The sequence below is a fragment of the Entelurus aequoreus genome, linkage group LG26 (assembly GCF_033978785.1).
Source record: "Entelurus aequoreus isolate RoL-2023_Sb linkage group LG26, RoL_Eaeq_v1.1, whole genome shotgun sequence".
NCBI lineage: Eukaryota > Metazoa > Chordata > Actinopteri > Syngnathiformes > Syngnathidae > Entelurus > Entelurus aequoreus.
Genome location: NC_084756.1, coordinates 20,125,555 through 20,146,183, shown reverse-complemented (window position 1 = coordinate 20,146,183; position 20,629 = coordinate 20,125,555). Strand labels below are relative to the sequence as shown.

The 20,629-nt window shown below is 38.1% G+C and overlaps 1 protein-coding gene across 4 annotated transcripts in view; it reads right to left on the bottom strand.

The window, feature by feature from the left end:
- megf6b (multiple EGF-like-domains 6b) overlaps nt 1–14,876 on the bottom strand; it is a 209,637-nt gene extending 194,761 nt beyond the window's left edge. The window contains exons 1-2 of one of the 4 annotated variants that reach the window (XM_062038216.1): nt 14,758–14,876; nt 10,582–10,719 (exon numbers count right to left, since the gene is read on the bottom strand). In XM_062038216.1, the coding sequence (XP_061894200.1) occupies nt 10,582–10,673 (92 nt within the window). In that variant the 5' untranslated portion in view covers nt 10,674–10,719; nt 14,758–14,876. Of the gene's footprint in view, nt 1–5,098; nt 5,446–10,581; nt 10,720–11,032; nt 11,075–14,757 lie in introns of those variants that run through there. The other 3 variants (XM_062038215.1, XM_062038214.1, XM_062038217.1) reach the window with 3 other exon arrangements.
- Between the last annotated feature and the right edge of the window lie 5,753 nt (nt 14,877–20,629).

Here is a 20,629-nt window from a genome sequence, read left to right as displayed (position 1 = left end):
TTTGGAACATCCCACAGGTGAACAGGCTAATTGGGAACAGGTGGGTGCCATGATTGGGTATAAAAGCAGCTTCCATGAAATGCTCAGTCATTCACAAACAAGGATGGGGAGAGGGTCACCACTTTGGGAACAAATGCGAGAGCAAATTGTCGAACAGTTTAAGAACATTTCTCAACAAGCTATTGCAAGGAATTTAAGGATTTCACCATCTACGGTCCGTAATATCATCAAAAGGTTCAGAGAGTCTGGAGAAATCACTGCACGTAAGCGATGATATTACGGACCTTTGATCCCTCAGGCGGTACTGCATCAAAAAGCGACATCAGTGTGTAAAGGATATCACCACATGGGCTCAGCAACACTTCAGAAAACCACTGTCAGTAACTACAGTTGGTCGCTACATCTGTAAGTGCAAGCTAAAACTCTACTATGCAAAGCGAAAGCCATTTCTCAACAACACCCAGAAACGGCGCGGGCTTCGCTGGGCCCGAGCTCATCTAAGATGGACTGATGCAAAGTGGAAAAGTGTTCTGTGATCTGACGAGTCCACATTTCAATTTGTTTTTGGAAACTGTGGACGTTGTGTCCTCCTTAACAAAGAGGAAAAGAACCATCCGGACTGTTATAGGTGCAAAGTTCAAAATGTGATGGTATGGGGGTGTATTAGTGCCTCATCTTCAGCGGCCACTCAAAGCGAGTATGACGATCCTCCTGGTAGGGGTGTATCCCTTTATGGAGGATGCTTGTGCGTGACTTTATTTAACGTGGGGAGACTGGTGCACGGACAGTCACCACACGATCCTTGCCAGAATCCGGGTCAGGGTCCAGTGGCATGGAGTCCAAGACGACTGGGGACCCTTTTCTGCTGCAGCCTTCATCCGTCATCCCAGCCGTTGTGACGCTCCATAGGGTTAGCAATCATCCTCCGCCTGTTCCACCGTTGAGGTCTTGGGTTGTTATTTCCCCATAACTGGGCCCACATGGATGTGGGGGTGCCTTCTTCCGCCATCGCAGCCGTTGTGGTAGTTCTTACATCTACCGTCTCCCGCCTGCTCCGCCGTTGAGGTCTTCACCGTATCCCTGGCTAGGGGGCAGTCAGGTACTAGGCCTTTGCCAAGGGCCACCTGGGGTAACAGTAGTAAAGGGGTTAACCTCCTAGTGCCCCAAGACCCCATAGAGGAGCCTCCACTGCCGGATGCACTTTAACGTCATGCCCAGGACAATTAGTGCCTAAGGAATGGGTAACTTACACATCTGTGAAAGCATTATTAATGCTGAAAGGTACATACAGGTTTTGGAGCGACATAGGTTGCCATCCAAGCAACGTTATCATGGACGCCCCTGCTTATTTCAGCAAGACAATGCCAAGCCATGTGTTACAACAGCATGGCTTCATAGTAAAAGAGTGTGGGTACTAGACTGGCCTGCCTGCAGTCCAGACCTGTCTCCCATTGAAAATGTGTGGCGCATTATGAAGCGTCAAATACCAAAACGGAGACCCCCGGACTGTTGAACAACTTAAGCTGTACATCAAGCAAGAATGGGAAAGAATTCCACCTGAAAAGCATCAAAAATTGGTCTCTTCAGTTCCCAAACGTTTAAGGAGTGTTGTTAAAAGGAAAGGCCATGTAACAGTGGTAAAAATACCCCTGTGCCAACTTTTTGCAATGTGTTACTGCCATTAAATTCTAAGTTAATGATTATTTGAAACAAAAAAAATTAAGTTTCTCAGTTCGAATATTATATATCTTGTCTTTGCAGTCTATTCAATTGAATATAGGTTGAAAAGGATTTGCAAATCATTCTATTCTGTTTTTATTTACGAATTAAACAACGTGCCAAATTCACTGGTTTTGTGTTTTGTAGTTGGAACTCACTATTTTACGTCCAAGCAATGTTTCCTGGAAAAAAACGTGCCTCAACAGTTAAATTCAGCAAGTACCGTGAGCTTTAGTCCTGACATGACTATGTGGTTGTTCAGAACCACAACCGCATGATCAGAAACACTCTGACCACATAGAAGTCCCGTGCATTGTTTATATTATCATAACTAAGAACATTTGGAGCCTTATCAATTTAATAAAGCACATTTTTAAATCCAACCTCAGTCATTTTAAAGACCAAAATAGGGCTACAAATAAAATCTTGCTTAGGGCCACAGAATTCCCAGACAGGCCTGACATTGACTCAATTAATGTGCTTTTTCTTTGACCTCTTTAGACACGGAAACAACAAGTAGATATTGTATTGCTCCTTCCTGGCTGCTCTGCATTAGCCTTCCAAGGGTGAGTGGTTTAACCTTACTGTAGTTATATACACGGTCATTGACTTCTGAATTAAGACCGTTAGCTTTAAGTGCCACTAAATGATGGTATTGCTCTACAAAAGTCTTAATTTTTCCTCTCCGTTTTGTGACGTGTCATTTATTTTATTTTAATTTAGTTTCATCACATTATGGTCCACTTTTCAATTAAGATGACCTAAATCATTTTGAGGATGCTATACTTTTTTTTCCCCAAAAGTGTCACTGAACATGACAGAGAAGCGCAAACAAGTTATCACACGCGGCAAAAAAAAAGAGACATAAAAATGTTTAGCCTCGGGTGAAACACGTACAGTAAGTCTTCATCTCAGTCATTTAGCTTACGTGGTCGTAAATAAAATAGTAATTTCTTGGCTTTGTACATTCTAATTGGATATATTTTGCACATTGAAGTGCCAGCTGTTAAATGTAGGCTACCTGTAGTGAGCAGGTAACCTACATGAATAAATATTCCCTTATTTCATATTAATCATATAATGTACCGTATTTTCTGGATTATAAGACGTTACTTTTTTCCAACGCTTTGAACCCTGCGGCTTATGAAACACAGCGGATCACTTATGGATTTGTCCCTGCTAACGACCATAAGGATTTGTATTCAACAAATAGTTTTCATATTATGCCGACAGACACCAAAAAGGTGTGTTATTGTTTGCGCTATGGTGCCATTTTTTGGACAAGTTAGCTCACGGCAGTGCTGTGGGTTAATAATGTACTTCCTGTTCCGTGCCGGAAATATATTTGTCCATAGCGTATCCATACTTACCAACCCTCCCGATTTTTCCGGGAGACTCCCGAATTTCAGTGCCCCTCCCGAAAATCCCCCGAGGCAACCATTCTCCCGATTTTCACCCGGACAACAATATTAAGGGCGTGCCGTGATGGCACTGCCGTTGGTGTCCACTACAACCAGTCGACGCGGCCGCTTTTTCACCATACAAACAGCGTGCCGGCCCAGTCACATGTTGTATGCAGCTTCTGCATACACACGAAAGCGACTGCAAGACATACTTGATCAACAGCCATACAGGTCACACTGAGGGTGGCCGTATAAACAACTTTAACACTGTTACAAATATGCGCCACACTGTGAACCCACACCAAACAAGAATGACAAACACATTTCGGGAGAACATCTGCACCGTAACACAACATAAACACAACAGAACAAATACCCAGAATCCCTTGCATCCCTAACTCTTCCGGGCTACAATATACACCCCCGCTACCACCAAACCCCGCCCCCCCCCCCAATCTCCCGAATTCGAAGGTCTCAAGGTTGGCAAGTATGAGCGTATCTGCTCGAAAGGCTTTCTCATTAATCACTGCAAGCAAAATTTGTAAGTTTTTCAATATAACTAAAAAAAAAATCATACATACCGTCCTATGTGTGGTTGTCTAGGAATGTTTACATGCGTATTTGTAAGTGCTAGCGTAATGTAATCAAGCTATCGTCGTTAGCATGAGTGAATATGCTAACACTTTTACAATTAGATTAGACTTCTTTATTGGTACCCACAGCTAAATTTGGCTCGCAGTAAGAGAGACATCCATACAAAACAGTAGAGAAATAAATAAAAAACAGTAAAATAGCTACACAAACTGTTATCATCCCTATCATCATTCTATCCTGCCTCATAAAGTACATTTTCTTTCTTTTAGTTTATTTCGAACATGAACACATTTACATCATAATACATCACACAATTTCATATCATTTCATTTACATCATGCCCGAAAAGGAGTAGGAAGAAGCAAAGCTTATTTAATCCTACCCCTTTCCCACTTCAAAGCATTTACAATTATATAAAATCATTTACTGACCTTTTTATATAATAAAATAACATCTATGAATTAGTATATACAACAGTTTGTAATATGTAATTAATTAATTCAGTCATTATTAACATACTGAGATGAAGAATATGTTCAATAAGGTTGGAAGTTTTTCCTCATAATTCTTCTTCTTTGTACTTTGTAAGCACTATTAATTTAAACAACCTCTTAAACTGGATCATGTCAGTACAATTTTTAACTTCTTTACTTAATCCATTCCATAATTTAATTCCACATACTGTTATGCTAAAAGTTTTAAGTGTTGTACGTGCATATAAATGTTTTAAATTATTTTTTCCTCTAAGGTTATATTTCTCCTCTTTAGTTGAGAAGAAATGTTGTACATTCTTTGGTAGCAGGTTATAGATTGCTTTGTACATCATTTTAGCTGTTTGCAATTTTACCAAATCACCAAACTTTAATATTTTTGACTTAATAAATAAAGGGTTTGTATGTTCTCTATATCCAACATTATGTATTATTCTAACTGATCTTTTTTGTAACATGGTTAACGAATGTAGCGCACATTTGTAGTTATTTCCCCATATTTCTGCACAATAACTCAGATATGGTAACACTAGTGAGCAGTAGAGAATATGACGTGATTTTTGGCCCAGGACGTGTTTTGTTTTATTCATTATTGAAATGTTTTTTGCTACCTTATGTTGTATGTTTTGTATATGAGATTTCCAGTTAATTTTATCATCTATTAATACTCCCAAAAATCTGGTTTCTTTTACCCTTAGTATGTAAAGTGGCTACCCTCAAAATGCAAGGCATACAGTGCATATGTGGCACTCTTCATCATATCATCATCGTCATCAATACAACCCAGTCAACATCAGCATCATCATCACCAATATCAGCATCATCACCGCCGTAGCCATCATCAAAGGATCACCAAGTTCTATTAAGACAAATGCAAAGACAAAACTAGACCTGTGCCTTTTAGTGTTGATCCCAGGTACTGTGTCATCATCATCATCATCGGCGGTCACTCGAACGAGTATGACGATCCTCCTGGTAGGGGTGTATCCCTTCATGGAGGATGCCTGTGCGTGGGGAGACTGGTGCACAGACAGTCACCACACGATCCTTGACAGAATCGGGTCAGGGTCCAGTGGCATGGAGTCCAAGACGACTGGGGACCCTTTTCTGCTGCAGCCTTCTCCGCCATCGCAGCCGTTGTGGTAGTTCTTAAATCTACCGTCTTCCGCCTGCTCCGCCGTTGAGGTCTTCACCGTATCCCTGGCTAGGGAGCGGTCAGGTACTAGGCCTTTGCCAAGGGCCACCTGGGGTAACAGTAGTAAAGGGGTTAACCTCCTAGTGCCCCAAGACCCCCATAGAAGAGCCTCCACTGCCGGATGCACTTTAACGTCATGCCCAGGACGTACTGTGTACCTGCGGCCAGAAGGGAGGAGCAGGAAGTCACTGTGCAGGGGGTGAGGTCTGTCCCTTACGATGGAACTAGTGAGCTGTTTTATATACAGGGCTTCTGGGTTAGGCTGAGTCTCATAAATAGGCTTGCTAGCCCAATTGACGATCTGGTTCTTCAGTCAGTTCCAAGAATGACTTGAGAGACTCTGCAGCCATTGTTGATTGCTGCACGCCAGTTGGATCTTTCACTTGCAAGAGCCTCCCAGTTGTCAACGTTGATGGAGAAATATTTCAGGTCCCTCTTGATAACGTCTTTAAAACGTAGGCGGGGACGTCCTTGTTTGCGCGGAGCATTGGCTAGTTCGCCATACACTTTGAAGACAGGTTGCCAAACAATGCCACCATAAAATATTAAAATGACAGATTGTCTGGACAAGTGTCTGTGTTAGTCTTATTAACTTACAATGGCATTCTTCTTGTATTGTTTCATTTTCGTAAATTCACTAAAACATCACCACGGAGGAATTGAGTCTGTTTAGCTGACTGAAGGCGGGTCGCGGGGGGTGCTGGAGCCTATCCCAGCTGCACACGGGCGGAAGGCGGGGTACACCCTGGACAAGTCGCCACCTCATCGCGGGGCCAACACAGATAGACAGATAGTCAGTTGTAAACAAATGGCACAAATGGCATTCTGGTCACCTTCTGTGATGTTTCTAACTCCTGTTATTTGTCAGAGGCTAAATTGCAGTCTTTTAGGAATGGTAGAAAGTATAGTGTTGTATGTGGGAGACAGGTGGTGATCACCTCTTCTGTTCAGGGATGGTTTTTCAACCTTGACATAGATGGCTTCCCTCACTCCTCTTTCGTACCATCCGTCTTCCCTGTCCAGAATGTGTACATTTTTGTTCTCAAAGGAGTGCTGTTTCTCCCTGAGGTGCAGGTAGACAGCTGAGTCTTGGTCTGAAGAGTTTGCTGTGCCATGCGTAGTGGTTGTTTTGTTTCCTCAATACATGAATCAGAGCATTCATCATTACACTGGATAGCATACATCAGATTGTTTTTGTGGGTGTGGGGTGTCTGGTCTTTAGGATGCACCAGTCTATGCTGCGGGGTATTGCCTGGTTTGAAGTGTACTGGGATGTTGTGTTGGTTAAAAATTCTTCTGAGTTTCTCAGATAAAACTGAGACATATGGAATGACAATCTGTCACCTTTTTCCTCCTAATCCACTCTGTTCTTGTTATTTCTGGACCTGGATGCACTTTTCACGAATGACCAGCTGGGGTAAACACAGGTCTTGAGGGCTTCCGAATGACTATGCTCTTTCTCTTTGGCCTGTGGGCTGGTAGGAACATTATTAGCTCTGTGTTGTAGGGTTCTGATAACACCCAGCTTCTGTTCCAGTGGGTGGTGTGAGTGAAAAAGTAGGTATTCATCGGTATGTGTGGGTTTTCAGTAAACCCCGACATGCAGGCCCCTGTTTTCTCCAATGTGGACATCACAGTCCCAAAAAAGCAACTTACTGTCTTTGACATCCTCACGTGTGAACTTGGATGTTTTTGTCCACTGAGTTAATGTGCTCGGTTCTTGGTTTTTGATTTTCACCCATGTGTCATCCACATTTGTACCAATGACTTGGTGCTGTTCCCTTAAAAGAGCTCAGAGCTTTCTTTTCCATGTCCTCCATGTAAAGGTTTGCTGCTATTGGGGATACAGGTGATCCCATGGCACAACCTTGTTTTTGTCCGTAAAATGTTCCCATGAATTGAAAGTATGTAGTGTTAAGGTAAAGTTCTGTGTTTAGTGTGGATCTATCCTGTAAGGCAGTGGTCCCCAACCACCGGACCGATTGGTACCGGGCCGCACAAGAAATTTAAAAAAAAAAGTTGTTTTTTTTCTTTATTAAATCAACATAAAAAACACAATATATACATTATATATCAATATAGATCAATACAGTCTGCAGGGATACAGTCCGTAAGCACACATGATTGTATTTCTTTATGGAAAAAAAAAGAAACTTTTTTTTTTTTTTTTTTTTTTAAATTTTACCTCCCCACCCGGTCCGTGGGACAAATTTTCAAGCGTTCACCGGTCCACAGCTACAAAAAGGTTGGGGACCACTGCTGTAAGGTGTGATCACCTAGCAGATGTTGCCTCACCGTCTCTACTGCATCCCGGGTTGGAATACAGGCATACTTGCCAACCTTGAGACCTCCGATACCGGGAGGTGGGGGGTGGGGGGGCGTGGTTGGGGGCGTGGTTAAGAGGGGAATATATTTAAGCTAGAATTCACCAACTCAAGTATTTCATATATATATATATATATATATGAAATACTTGACTTTCAGTGAATTCTAGCTATATATATATATATATATATATATATATATATATATATATATATATATATATATATATATATATATATATATATTTATATATATATATATATATATATATATATATATATATATATATATATATATATATATATATATATATATTTATTTTTTTATTTATTTTTTTTATTATACATATAAATAAAAGAAATACTTGAATTTCAGTGTTCTGGAGGCTATCCAGTAGATGGCAGTATTGTCCTGTTTAATAGTGTCACAACATTGCTGTTTACGGCAGACGAACTGCTTTACGGTAGACTAAACGTGACTGCTGTTGTTGTGTGTTGTTACCGCGCTGGGAGGACGTTAATGAAACTGCCTAACAATAAACCCACATAAGAAACCAAGAACTCGCCCTCGATCATTCTACAGTTATGACGTCATTGGGCAGGCACGCTGTTTATATTGTGGGAAAGCGGACGTGAGAACAGGCTGTCCCCACTCAGGTCCGCATTGAGCTGGAAGGGGCGTGGCCTCCAGCTCCGGCTGAATACCGGGAGTTTATCGGGAGAAAATTTCTGCCGGGAGGCGCTGAATACCGGGAGTCTCCCGGTAAAAACGGGAGGGTTGGCAAGTATGAATACAGGTGAACAGGGAGGTGACATCTAATGAAACTATAGTTTCATTTTTGTCCAGTTTTAGCAATATACTTAGCAATATTGTATGTCACAGAGTTAATGATGCTGAGGGGCATTTAATTATCCTCTTAATTCACAGTCAAATGTGTGTTTTTTAAACATTTAAAACGTTTTCAATGTTAGCAGTGCTTAACTTCTTTTTATACTTAAAACATTGCTAGCACAATCACTAAAGATTCTATGTGACAGTTTTAACCCTGGAACGGATTATTTCAGCTTCTATTATTTCTTATGTAAAAATGTATATACAAATACAAAAAAAACATTGAGTAGAGCAACATTTTGAAACAAGACTGCGTTCAAACTTGAACATCTTAGAAATGGACGTTTGTGCTGAGGGTTTTTTCTGCAAACACAAGCAAGACAGGTGTCAGTCTAAAGTGAGACATGCAGTCAAGCCTTTTTTTAAATAGCAGCAAAGTCCTTAAAAGGAACAGTTAGTTTTGGGGGGGGTGAAAGACTCATAAATCAAACTCGCACCCAGAAGACTTCTTTTTTTTTTTTTTTTGTCCTGTCCAGCTACTCAGGCAAATTATATAGTTGATGTAGATGTACGAATTTACATTACAAAAGAGAAATGTGGGATACTTCTCTTGTTGCCTTATTTGCATTTGACTTTATTAAATGGATTTATATTATTATTTGGTGCAGCCGGGCCGGAGCAGGAGGGGATAGAAAGAGAAAAAAAAAGGAAGATAGAGGGGGAAATTGCGGGGACAAGAGGGGGATGAGACAACGAGACAACAACAACAACAACACCAGCGAATAGGATATGTACAAATATGATGGTAAAAGTGATAGCAAAGAAGCAGTTAGTGAAATAAATATTAATAACACAGAAATGACAATGAGCATTATTACACTACAAATGGAGCAATACAAATACCAATAGAAATAGCACTATTTATAATGAATAATAACAATAATTACCTCTGTTATCAACAATACAATTGTTTCAAATGCAACAATACATATATGTAATGATAACTTGAAATACAAAAGAAAGCAGATAAATGGAGGGGAAGAAGAAGCAAACTTTATTAACCTTGTAGATTGTTATAGTAACAATGGGTTAAGCTTTGTCGGTGTGCCATGTGTTACCCAGTTTACCCTAGGCCAACAACGTTAATATATGTTTGACTTTTTTCTTTTTTTAAATACAGAGGAACGCCCCAAATGGGGTACAGTATGGAGTCTGGGAAATATTTGCCTCAAAAATGTGAACAAAATCAAGTCATCATGTGTAAGATGCCAGTAAATCCCGTGAGACTTCACCTTGACGAGTATGATTTACTTTCTCTTTAGCTTTTATTATCGATTAAGTGTAGCAGTAAGGTCGTAAAGAATCAGTGTTAAGTTAAAGTTAAAGTTAAAGTACCAATGATTGTCACACACACACTAGGTGTGGTGAAATTTGTCCTCTGCATTTGACTCATCCCCTTGTTCACCCCCTGGGAGGTGAGGGGAGCAGCGGGCAGCAGCGGTGCCGCGCCCGGGAATAATTTTTGGTTATTTAACCCCCAATTCCAACCCTTGATGCGGAGTGCCAAGCAGGGAGGTAATGGGTCCCATTTTTATAGTCTTTGGTGATAACCATATAAGCCAGGAAAGATTGTACCCACCTGCAAACATATTCCTATTCAATAGGGGAAGTTGTTTCAGTTTTGGTTTTAATACACGACTGCTTTTTAAACTTTTATAACATTAAAAAAAAATGTATGCCTTGATTTTTTTTTTTTTTTTTTTTTTACAACACCCCAATTCAAATGAATACATTCCATATAAAAAGGACAACTTTTGGGTCAGATTTGAAGGTTCCGCTGTTAAAACTATAGTTTTAATGTGCGCCATCTTGTAAATTGCGCTCATTAACAAGATAATTGCATAGGCCTACCTGACCTGCCAGGTACCGGTTGAAATGTGCTTTTATTTCCCCTTGAAGAGGTTTACAGTGAACAACACAAGCTGTGAGGTGCATCATGTAAATAACAATTATTGTTACTCACATGTATGGCTGAAGGTTGTTGGCGTTCCCATAGCGGTAGAAGTGAGCCTCTTTAATAAATACGAGAAAAAACAGTAAAAATACACTCTCCATAATCCTCTCCTTCAGGCACGTGATTCACTCATGAGTTGTAAGGCACCTGCAAGAAAATAAGATCCTAATGAAACTCCAAAAAAAAAATGTACTGCGCTGCCAAAGTTTGCACAGATGACACATCCATGATGTTTGTTGCCTCTCTCTGTATGAGTGTGTCTGTGTGCGAGTGTGTGTGACACACTGTTCCAAAAAAACACACACAGAGAAAACAGAAGCTCATCCACACTTGGTCCCTGCAGATGTTAGACTGTGTGAGGAGGAGGAGGAGGAGGCTCTATCCATTCACTTGGTAATGTGTACGTCTGTGTGTATGTGTGTGTGTGTGTGTGTGTGTGTGTGTGTTCTTGTATTCCTACCCTTCTTGAGACATCAACAAGGAAACGTACCATCCATATGAGGACCGGTGAACAAGTTAGGACATAAATGATGGTCCCAATACGGAAAACCATTGCATCTAATAGAGAATGTCTCAATTGCACCCCTGGTGGTGGAATCTATCAAAATTAGGGTGGTCCCAAAAAGGAGGGATTTTTCCAAATTGACTGTGTGTCGGTTTTAAAAGTGCTTCCCCTCTGGTCAACATATGAAATAACATGTGTGTGTCAGAAATTGAAATGCGCCCCCTTTGGCCAAAATGTATTTAAATTAAATAAAAATAAATATGTATATAGAGACATACTATAATAACTTGAAATAAATAATCAACATTAAAAAACAATTACAAGCAAAAAAAAATTACAAAATTAACTAAAAGCAGTCTTTTTCTCACAATTTGTCGACATTTTTCTTATAAAATTGGGAACAATTTCTCATATTCTTTCTGTTTCTGTGATATTGCAATATTTTCTCGTAAGATTATTACTTTTTAATGCATAATGGTGACATTTGTCATATAAAATTCTGACCTATCACAATATTGCCAAATTTTTGTTGTTCTTGTAAAACGGTGTTGAGTTGGAGTAAGATTATGACTTTTGTCATAATTTTGCCAAGCAAAATTCCGATTATTATTATGATATTGTCAAAATGTGAATATTTTCTTATAAAATTCTGACATTTGTCGAGTAAAATTACGACTCTTTTCATGAGATTGCCAAAATTTAAAGCTCTTTCTTGTAAAACTGCGACTGTTATTGAGTAAAATTCCAACTTTTATCAGAATATTGCACAAATGTTCAGTTTTGACTTGCGTTGAGTAAAATGACAACTTTTATTATGATACTGCCAAAATTCTAAGTTTTTCTTGTGAAAGTCCAACTCGTTTTTCACAACAAGCTTTTATATATTTGCATAGTGTGTATATATTAGCAATGTTGTCATTACAAATCTTTATATATCTAGAAAGGGTGGTCCTAAAGAGGTAGGCATTGTTCGCAGGTCTCAAGAAGGTAAGAAATACAAAAATGTGTGTGTGTGTGTGTGTGTGTGTGTGTGTGTGTGTGTGTGTGTGTGTGTGTGTGTGTGTGTGTGTGTGTTCTTGTATTCCTACCCTTCTTGAGACATCAACAAGGAAACGTACCATCCATATGAGGACCGGTGAACAAGTTAGGACATAAATCATGGTCCCAATAAGGAAAACCATTGCATCTAATAGAGAATGTCTCATTTGCACCCCTGGTGGTTAAATCTATCAACATTAGGGTGGTCCCAAAAAGGAGGGATTTTTCAAAATTTATTATCCCCGCTTCCGCCATCCTAGTCACTGCCGTTGTGTCCTTGGGCAAGACACTTTACCCACCTGCTCCCAGTGCCACCCACACTGGTTTAAATGTAACTTAGATATTGGGTTTCACAATGTAAAGCGCTTTGAGTCACTTGAGAAAAAGCGCTATATAAATGTAATTCACTTCACTTCACTTCACTTCAAATTGACTGTGTGTCGGTTTTAAAAGTGCTTCCCCTCTGGTCAACATATGAAATAACATGTGTGTGTCAGAAATTGAAATGTGCCCCCTTTGGCCAAAATGTATTTAAATAAAATAAAAATAAATATGTATATAGAGACATACTATAATAACTTGAAATAAATAATCAACATTAAAAAACAATTACAAGCAAAAAAAAAATTACAAAATTAACTAAAAGCAGTCTTTTTCTCACAATTTGTCGACATTTTTCTTATAAAATTGGGAACAATTTCTCATATTCTTTCTGTTTCTGTGATATTGCAATATTTTCTCGTAAGATTATTACTTTTTAATGCATAATGGTGACATTTGTCATATAAAATTCTGACTTATCACAATATTGCCAAATTTTTGTTGTTCTTGTAAAACGGTGTTGAGTTTGAGTAAGATTATGACTTTTGTCATCATTTTGCCAAGCAAAATTCCGATTATTATTATGATATTGTCAAAATTTGAATATTTTCTTATAAAATTGTGACATTTGTCGAGTAAAATTACGACTCTTTTCATAAAATTGCCAAAATTTAAAGCTCTTTCTTGTAAAACTGCGACTGTTATTGAGTAAAATTCCAACTTTTATCATAATATTGCACAAATGTTCAGTTTTGACTTGCGTTGAGTAAAATGACAACTTTTATTATGATACTGCCAAAATTCTAAGTTTTTCTTGTGAAAGTCCAACTCATTCTTCACAACAAGCTTTTTTATATTTGCATAGTATGTATAAATTAGCAATGTTGTAATTACAAATCTTTATATATCTAGAAAGGGTGGTCCTAAAGAGGTAGGCATTGTTCGCGGGTCTCAAGAAGGTAAGAAATACAAAAATGTGTGTGTGTGTGTGTGTGTGTGTGTGTGTGTGTGTGTGTGTGTGTGTGTGTGTGTGTGTGTGTGTGTGTGTGTTCTTGTATTCCTACCCTTCTTGAGACATCAACAAGGAAACGTACCATCCATATGAGGACCGGTGAACAAGTTAGGACATAAATCATGGTCCCAATAAGGAAAACCATTGCATCTAATAGAGAATGTCTCATTTGCACCCCTGGTGGTAAAATCTATCAACATTAGGGTGGTCCCAAAAAGGAGGGATTTTTCAAATTGACTGTGTGTCGGTTTTAAAAGTGCTTCCCCTCTGGTCAACATATGAAATAACATGTGTGTGTCAGAAATTGAAATGCGCCCCCTTTGGCCAAAATGTATTTAAATTAAATTAAAATAAATATGTATATAGAGACATACTATAATAACTTGAAATAAATAATCAACATTAAAAAACAATTACAAGCAAAAAAAAATTACAAAATTAACTGAAAGCAGTCTTTTTCTCACAATTTGTCGACATTTTTCTTATAAAATTGGGAACAATTTCTCATATTCTTTCTGTTTCTGTGATATTGCAATATTTTTTCGTAAGATTATTACTTTTTAATGCATAATGGTGACATTTGTCATATAAAATTCTGACTTATCACAATATTGCCAAATTTTTGTTGTTCTTGTAAAACGGTGTTAAGTTTGAGTAAAATTATGACTTTTGTCATAATTTTGCCAAGCAAAATTCCGATTATTATTATGATATTGTCAAAATTTGAATATTTTCTTTTAAAATTGTGACATTTGTCGAGTAAAATTACGACTCTTTTCATAAAATTGCCAAAATTTAAAGCTCTTTCTTGTAAAACTGCGACTGTTATTGAGTAAAATTCCAACTTTTATCATAATATTGCACAAATGTTCAGTTTTGACTTGCGTTGAGTAAAATGACAACTTTTATTATGATACTGCCAAAATTCTAAGTTTTTCTTGTGAAAGTCCAACTCATTTTTCACAACAAGCTTTTTTATATTTGCATAGTATTTGTATATAAGCAATGTTGTAATTACAAATCTTTATATATCTAGAAAGGGTGGTCCTAAAGAGGTAGGCATTGTTCGCGGGTCTCAAGAAGGTAAGAAATACAAAAATGTGTGTGTGTGTGTGTGTGTGTGTGTGTGTGTTGGGAAGGGGGAGAGACCCACACTAAACTCCCTGCGGTGTGCAAAGTGCCCTGCAAACACTCTTGTAAAGGTCACCACTTGAGAAAGTTTTGTGTGCATCAAAGTGACAAAGATATACATGTATATATATATGTATATTTCTATATAATATTGAATAGGATGTAGTGATGTGATTACCGGTTGAGGGGGGAGGAGTGTGATGATGATGATGGAGCGGTCAGAAGGGGCAGTGGCTCGCTGCGTGCTCTTCTAAACAAAGCTTTCATTGCAGACATGTGTGCCGGTGACCCCCAGAGAGTCAAAGGTCACTGCTGGAAGGTCCTAAAAGAGGAGGAGGAGGATGAGGAGGAGGAAGGGCCATCAGCTATACATGATGTTCTAATTAACCGCACTATTTAATGCACAAACACAGCCTAATGACTGGCTGGCAATGCAACTATTCTAGACATGTTTGACTATACCGCCCCCTGTGGGTTAAAGTACAAATGGCTCACTATAAGGCGAATATATATTTTTTATCAGAATAAGAACAAGCTTAAAGGTGTACTGCACTTTTTTTTTGGAATACTGTCTATCGTTCACAATCATTATGAAAGACATAACGATGGATGTTATTTTTTAATGCATTCTAAATATGAAATTAATGCGATCGAAAGTCTGCTTCCAATGGAGCCTATAGGAGCCGTTCAATTCTGCCTATAAAGCCCTTAAAAAACATTCAAACACCTCCATTAGGTTTTATATATCCTACTCAGTGGCCTAGTGGTTAGAGTGTCCGCCCTGAGATCGGTAGGTTGTGAGTTCAAACCCCGACCGAGTCATACCAAAGACTATAAAAATGGGACCCATTACCTTCCTGCTTGGCACTCAGCATCAAGGGTTGGAATTGGGGGTTAAATCACCAAAATGATTCCCGGGCGCGGCACCGCTGCTGCTCACTGCTCCCCTCACTTCCCAGGGGGTGAACAAGGGGATGGGTCAAATGCAGAGGACAAATTTCACCACACCTAGTGTGTGTGTGTGACAATCATTGGTACTTTAACTTTAACTTAATATACATGATGTAAGTTTATATGTAATGTAGACACGGGTACATTTATAATAGCATTTAATATTTACATATTATGATAATTATACGCTTACGCGGTTCAATAATTTAAAAAACACACCACAAGGTTTGCTTTTTTTCCTTTATCACTGATTTCTGCTCACTGCAGACTTCATGAGAGCCAAAAAACATAATAAAACATCACTTACTGTACAATGTCTGCTTTCATTAGGATGCCGTCTGATAGGATATCCATGTATTCCAATTTAGATGTAAATTGTGTTGTTTCTTCCAGCTCCAGGTCTAGGGATGCCTAAGTGTCCCAACTTGTCAGATTATATCCTCATACGTCTTCTGTCCGGGCGAGATGCATGATTTATTATCTACAATAAATTTACAGGGAGCAAGGAAGCGAGGAAGCAACAGACCACTCGATGATGTAAACATAAGATGACACACGGAAGTGATTACGTCGCTGCTATAAATAGTTTGTCTGCGTTAGCGCTTATTATAACAATATAACTAATACTTGGTTAGTAGTCAAGTATAGAAATGTAAATGTGGTATGGTGGCTAGTTGAATGGTTATTTAATGAATTTTATGGATGAAATAGTGGAGCTCCCATTGGCTCCGCGGTAAACTGACTTATTTTTTACGTTTATTTCATATCTAGAATGTGTTAAAAATACATATATATCCATCGTCATGTCTTTCATAATGATTGTGAATGGTAGGCAAAATGTCCAAAGAATAGCCACCCTTTGCTCTGATTACTGCTTTGTATACTCTTGGCATTCTCTCGATGAGCTTCAAGAGGTAGTCACTAGTTTTCACTTCACAGGTGTGCTTGAAGCTCATCGAGAGAATGCCAAGAGTGTGCAAACAGTAATCAGAGTAAAGGGTGGCTATTTTGAAGACACTAGAATATAGAAACATGTTTTCAGTTATTTCACCTATCTTTGTTAAGTGCATAACTCCACATGTGTTCATTCGTAGTTTTGATGCCTTCAGTGACAATCTACAATGTAAATAGTCATGGAAATAAAGAAAATGCATTGAATGAGAAGGTGTGTCCAAACTTTTTACATGTACTGTACATAGACACAGATAGATAGATAGATAGATAGATAGATAGATAGATAGATAGATAGATAGATAGATAGATAGATAGATAGATAGATAGATAGATAGATAGATAGATAGATAGATAGATAGATAGATAGATAGATAGATAGATAGATAGATAGATAGATAGATAGATAGATAGATAGTGTCACACCGCGGTGAGGGATGTCTTGTCTTGGTTTCTTCTGTCTTGTGAATTGCATGTTTTAGTTTGAAAAGTAACTCTTCTCATTTTAGATCACTTGCCCTTCCTTTTGTGTCATCAGTCTGACGTCATCCCTGACCCCTGATTGTTTCCACCTGTTCCCCATTACCCTCATGTGTCTTATAAGCCCACGCCCCCCTTTGTTCTGAGCCAGATTGTCTCGTTAATTTGTGCCTCTCTAGCATCCTGTCCATGCCTTGCCTCGTCTCGTGTTTGTATACCTTGATCTTGAATTCCTTCGTTGCTATTTTGAGTTTTCTTTTTCTCCTCTTCAGCAGAGTGATTTTGTGTTATTTAGTTTTACAGCCGAAGTGGTGAGTTTTCAGTTTTTCTTACAGTTCTTTCTTTTCCTAAATTTTTTGAGTGACATTTTTTGTTAACTTTTATAAGATTAGAGACAGTGTAGAAGTTTTCATAAGCCATTGTTTCGTCCTCCTGTTGGAGCGTTTTGTGTTTATAATAAGTTTCATAGTATATACGGCGCCAAGTATAGTTTGTCATTGTTTTTGTGTTTTCCTCCTTTCGGAGTGATTTTCGGTTCCTTTTTTTTTTGGAACCTTTTTCGCCGACTAGTTTAATTATTGTATATATTGAATTGCCCTGACTCTGGAGGTGAAAGGAAGCTTTCAAAATAAAAGCCTGATGAATTATTCCCTACTCTGCATCTGAGTCCTATCTCTTGACCAAGCCTGACAGATAGATAGATAGATAGATAGATAGATAGATAGATAGATAGATAGATAGATAGATAGATAGATAGATAGATAGATAGATAGATAGATAGATAGATAGATAGATAGATAGATAGATAGATAGATAATTACCTTATCATCAGAGTAGATGAGTAAAATGAGCTAAGATAACACCGGCAAAAAGTTGAACCAACTTCCATAATAAGTTTATTAAGTAAGTTTGTAACATTTAAACAAGACTGTTCCATCTGTGATACACAATACACATACAAAAAATATTGCAAATAATTCTCGCACTCACTGGTTGTGTTTAATACATTTTGACCAGGTTGCACAGGTACTTTAGTTTTGTTTTGTCATTAATATATCTAATATGTGCAAGGCTAATAAGATAATGTGCAGTGGTGAATAGAGAAAAATGATGATGAAGTGGACATTCACAGTGATATATATTAGTTCCAGGGTTATTCTATAGCAACAGGTCTGACACTCTGTGACTGTTTAGCGTTCATCAAAGTGATAGCCTGAGGGAATAAACTGTTCTTAAGACGGGTTGTTTTGGCGTACAGTGATATGTAGCCCCTGCCGGAGGGGACGCTAGTGTAGGGATGTAACCATAAACGTTATTAACAATAAGGCGCGGTACAACCCCCCGACAGTTAGTACTACCCTTTTAAATTAAAATTAGTCATCCTGTGACTGTTAATTTACTGGAGAAATGCTAGCTTCAATGCTAACATGAATATAAGAGATATCAACGTCTTTCTCGGTTAATAAATGCCAAACCCCAATGTAAACTTGCATAAACACATTGCTGTCTGAGTCACAATTGAATTGTGCACATTTCACTTACAGGCTGGCTCTTTATGAACAGAGTAGAGATGTGACGTTCGTGTAGGAATCAAGTCTTTGGAACGACTCTTTTAAATGAATGATGAGAACCGATTTGCAGTCGCAAGCCATTTGTTTAGGTTTTTTTCTTTGGTAGCTGTTTTTTATGCACATGCAGATACAATGTCACCCAACTGGCAACTGGACTACAAAATGAGTCAGAGTCAAAAGAATCATACCAACCTTTGGATTCACTTTTTTTTAAATATTTTTAATTGCCATAGTTTTTATTTTTATTTTATTTTTTATTCAATTTTCTGGTTCTTTGTTCTTCAAGCGTACGCACACTCGGTAGGCTAGTACAATTTTGTATACGCATTTTTATTGTCCTAATCTGTATTTGTACTTTTTATATACATAAATACATTGTATTCTTACTATAAATTTTTTTTTTCTGTATTGTTAAAATGCTTCAAAAAAATAATTTGGTGAGTGAAAATTCAAAATAGTGATATCAAAGTTAAGCATAGGGATATGGCACCATCTTAAGAAATGTTTACAACGAAAACACAACAAAAAATTAAATATTTCAGGATAATTACCAATAGACTAACATTTATATAGATTTAAATTATTCTGAGCCACATATTATCTTATAACTGCTACCAGCAATTGTTTTTTTTTTGTTTAAAAAGGGGGAGACAGTTAAAAAAACAAAAACGAGCCACTCTTTCAAACAGCTCTTTGAAAAAAGAACAGCTCCTCAAGATCTGGCTCCTTTCAAAGAGCCATAAATCCCATCTCAAAAACTACACTCAGAGGAATATGACAGGAAGTGAAATGATGTGATGTCACATAAAGGCGACTTGTCCAGGGTGCACCCCGCCTTCCGCCAGAATTCAGCTGAGATAGTCTCCAGCACCCCCGGCGACCCCGAAAGGGACAAGCGGTAGAAAATGGATGGATGGACATAAACCAGAAATGAAGCGCACAACACCCGTATCATCCAAAAAGCTGTGCAAAACTATGATGCTGTGCTCCAAATTTGGATTATTTACAGAACTTGTCTGAGCCTATGGCTTTACACTTTGTTACATATATATATTTTGCATTCTATTTTAGTTGTTTTATTGAGTTTACAACCCCCTGGCGCTGTTTTGTGCTGTTTTTGTACTGTTTCTGTACTTGTTTTGATTATTATTATTTTATTTGCTTGTATGTAAATGTTGAATATTAAAAATAAAGGTTCATAAAAATAAAAAAAACGTATCATTAAAAATACCATCATTACTTATTGAAACAGATAACATACACATATCCAAACATACGCTCAAATAACAATAACATGGCTCTTAAAACAGAACCATATTCAATGTTTATTCTGCCCGGAAAAGTGTGGTGTTTCGTGTATTATTTATTCATTTAAACAAAAACCTCGTTTGATTACTCTGTGTGTTTAAGTACTTTTTAAGCACATTCAACAATACCGTGATATCACATTTTCCTACCGTTATCACTCGACAGTGTACTGAATCAAATTGACGTCAACCATGTTCCTTCTATTTTAACGTATCTGTCACCCTCTAGCGACATAGCCGTGTAACAGCAGACGTCAACCATGTTCCTTCTATCTTAACGTATCTGTCACCCTCAAGCGGCATGGTGGTGTAACCATAGACATCTTTATAAGTAGACGCAGCATTGGCTGCTGTGACGCGAGAAATTCGGCCGCCATCTTGAAGTGGTGATGAGGAGCCGGCGAGCTGCCTAAACTGACAGTTGACAGGTAGAAAACAATGATGGTGTTCAGCGTTTTCCTGCTCAAATGAGCGGACTGTTGAAAATAGGAATCGGGGGATTACTTTTCACAAGTAAGATTTAACATTAACGTACTATTGGTTGTTTTTTGTGAAAAGAATATTACCACAGAGTTGAAAAGGAGCAAAGATCTTCAATAGTACTGAACTTGTAGCCACTAGCAAACAAGAGTATGACCATAATAGAATTGCTTGTCAATGAAATTAATTAAATTTTAAAATGTCATACTTCAATAACATAAAGTTGAAATAAATGATGAAGATAAAGATTGTAAAAGCCAACAGGCGTTAAAAAAAAAGGGGGGGGGGGTAATATATGTTGGCTAACAAG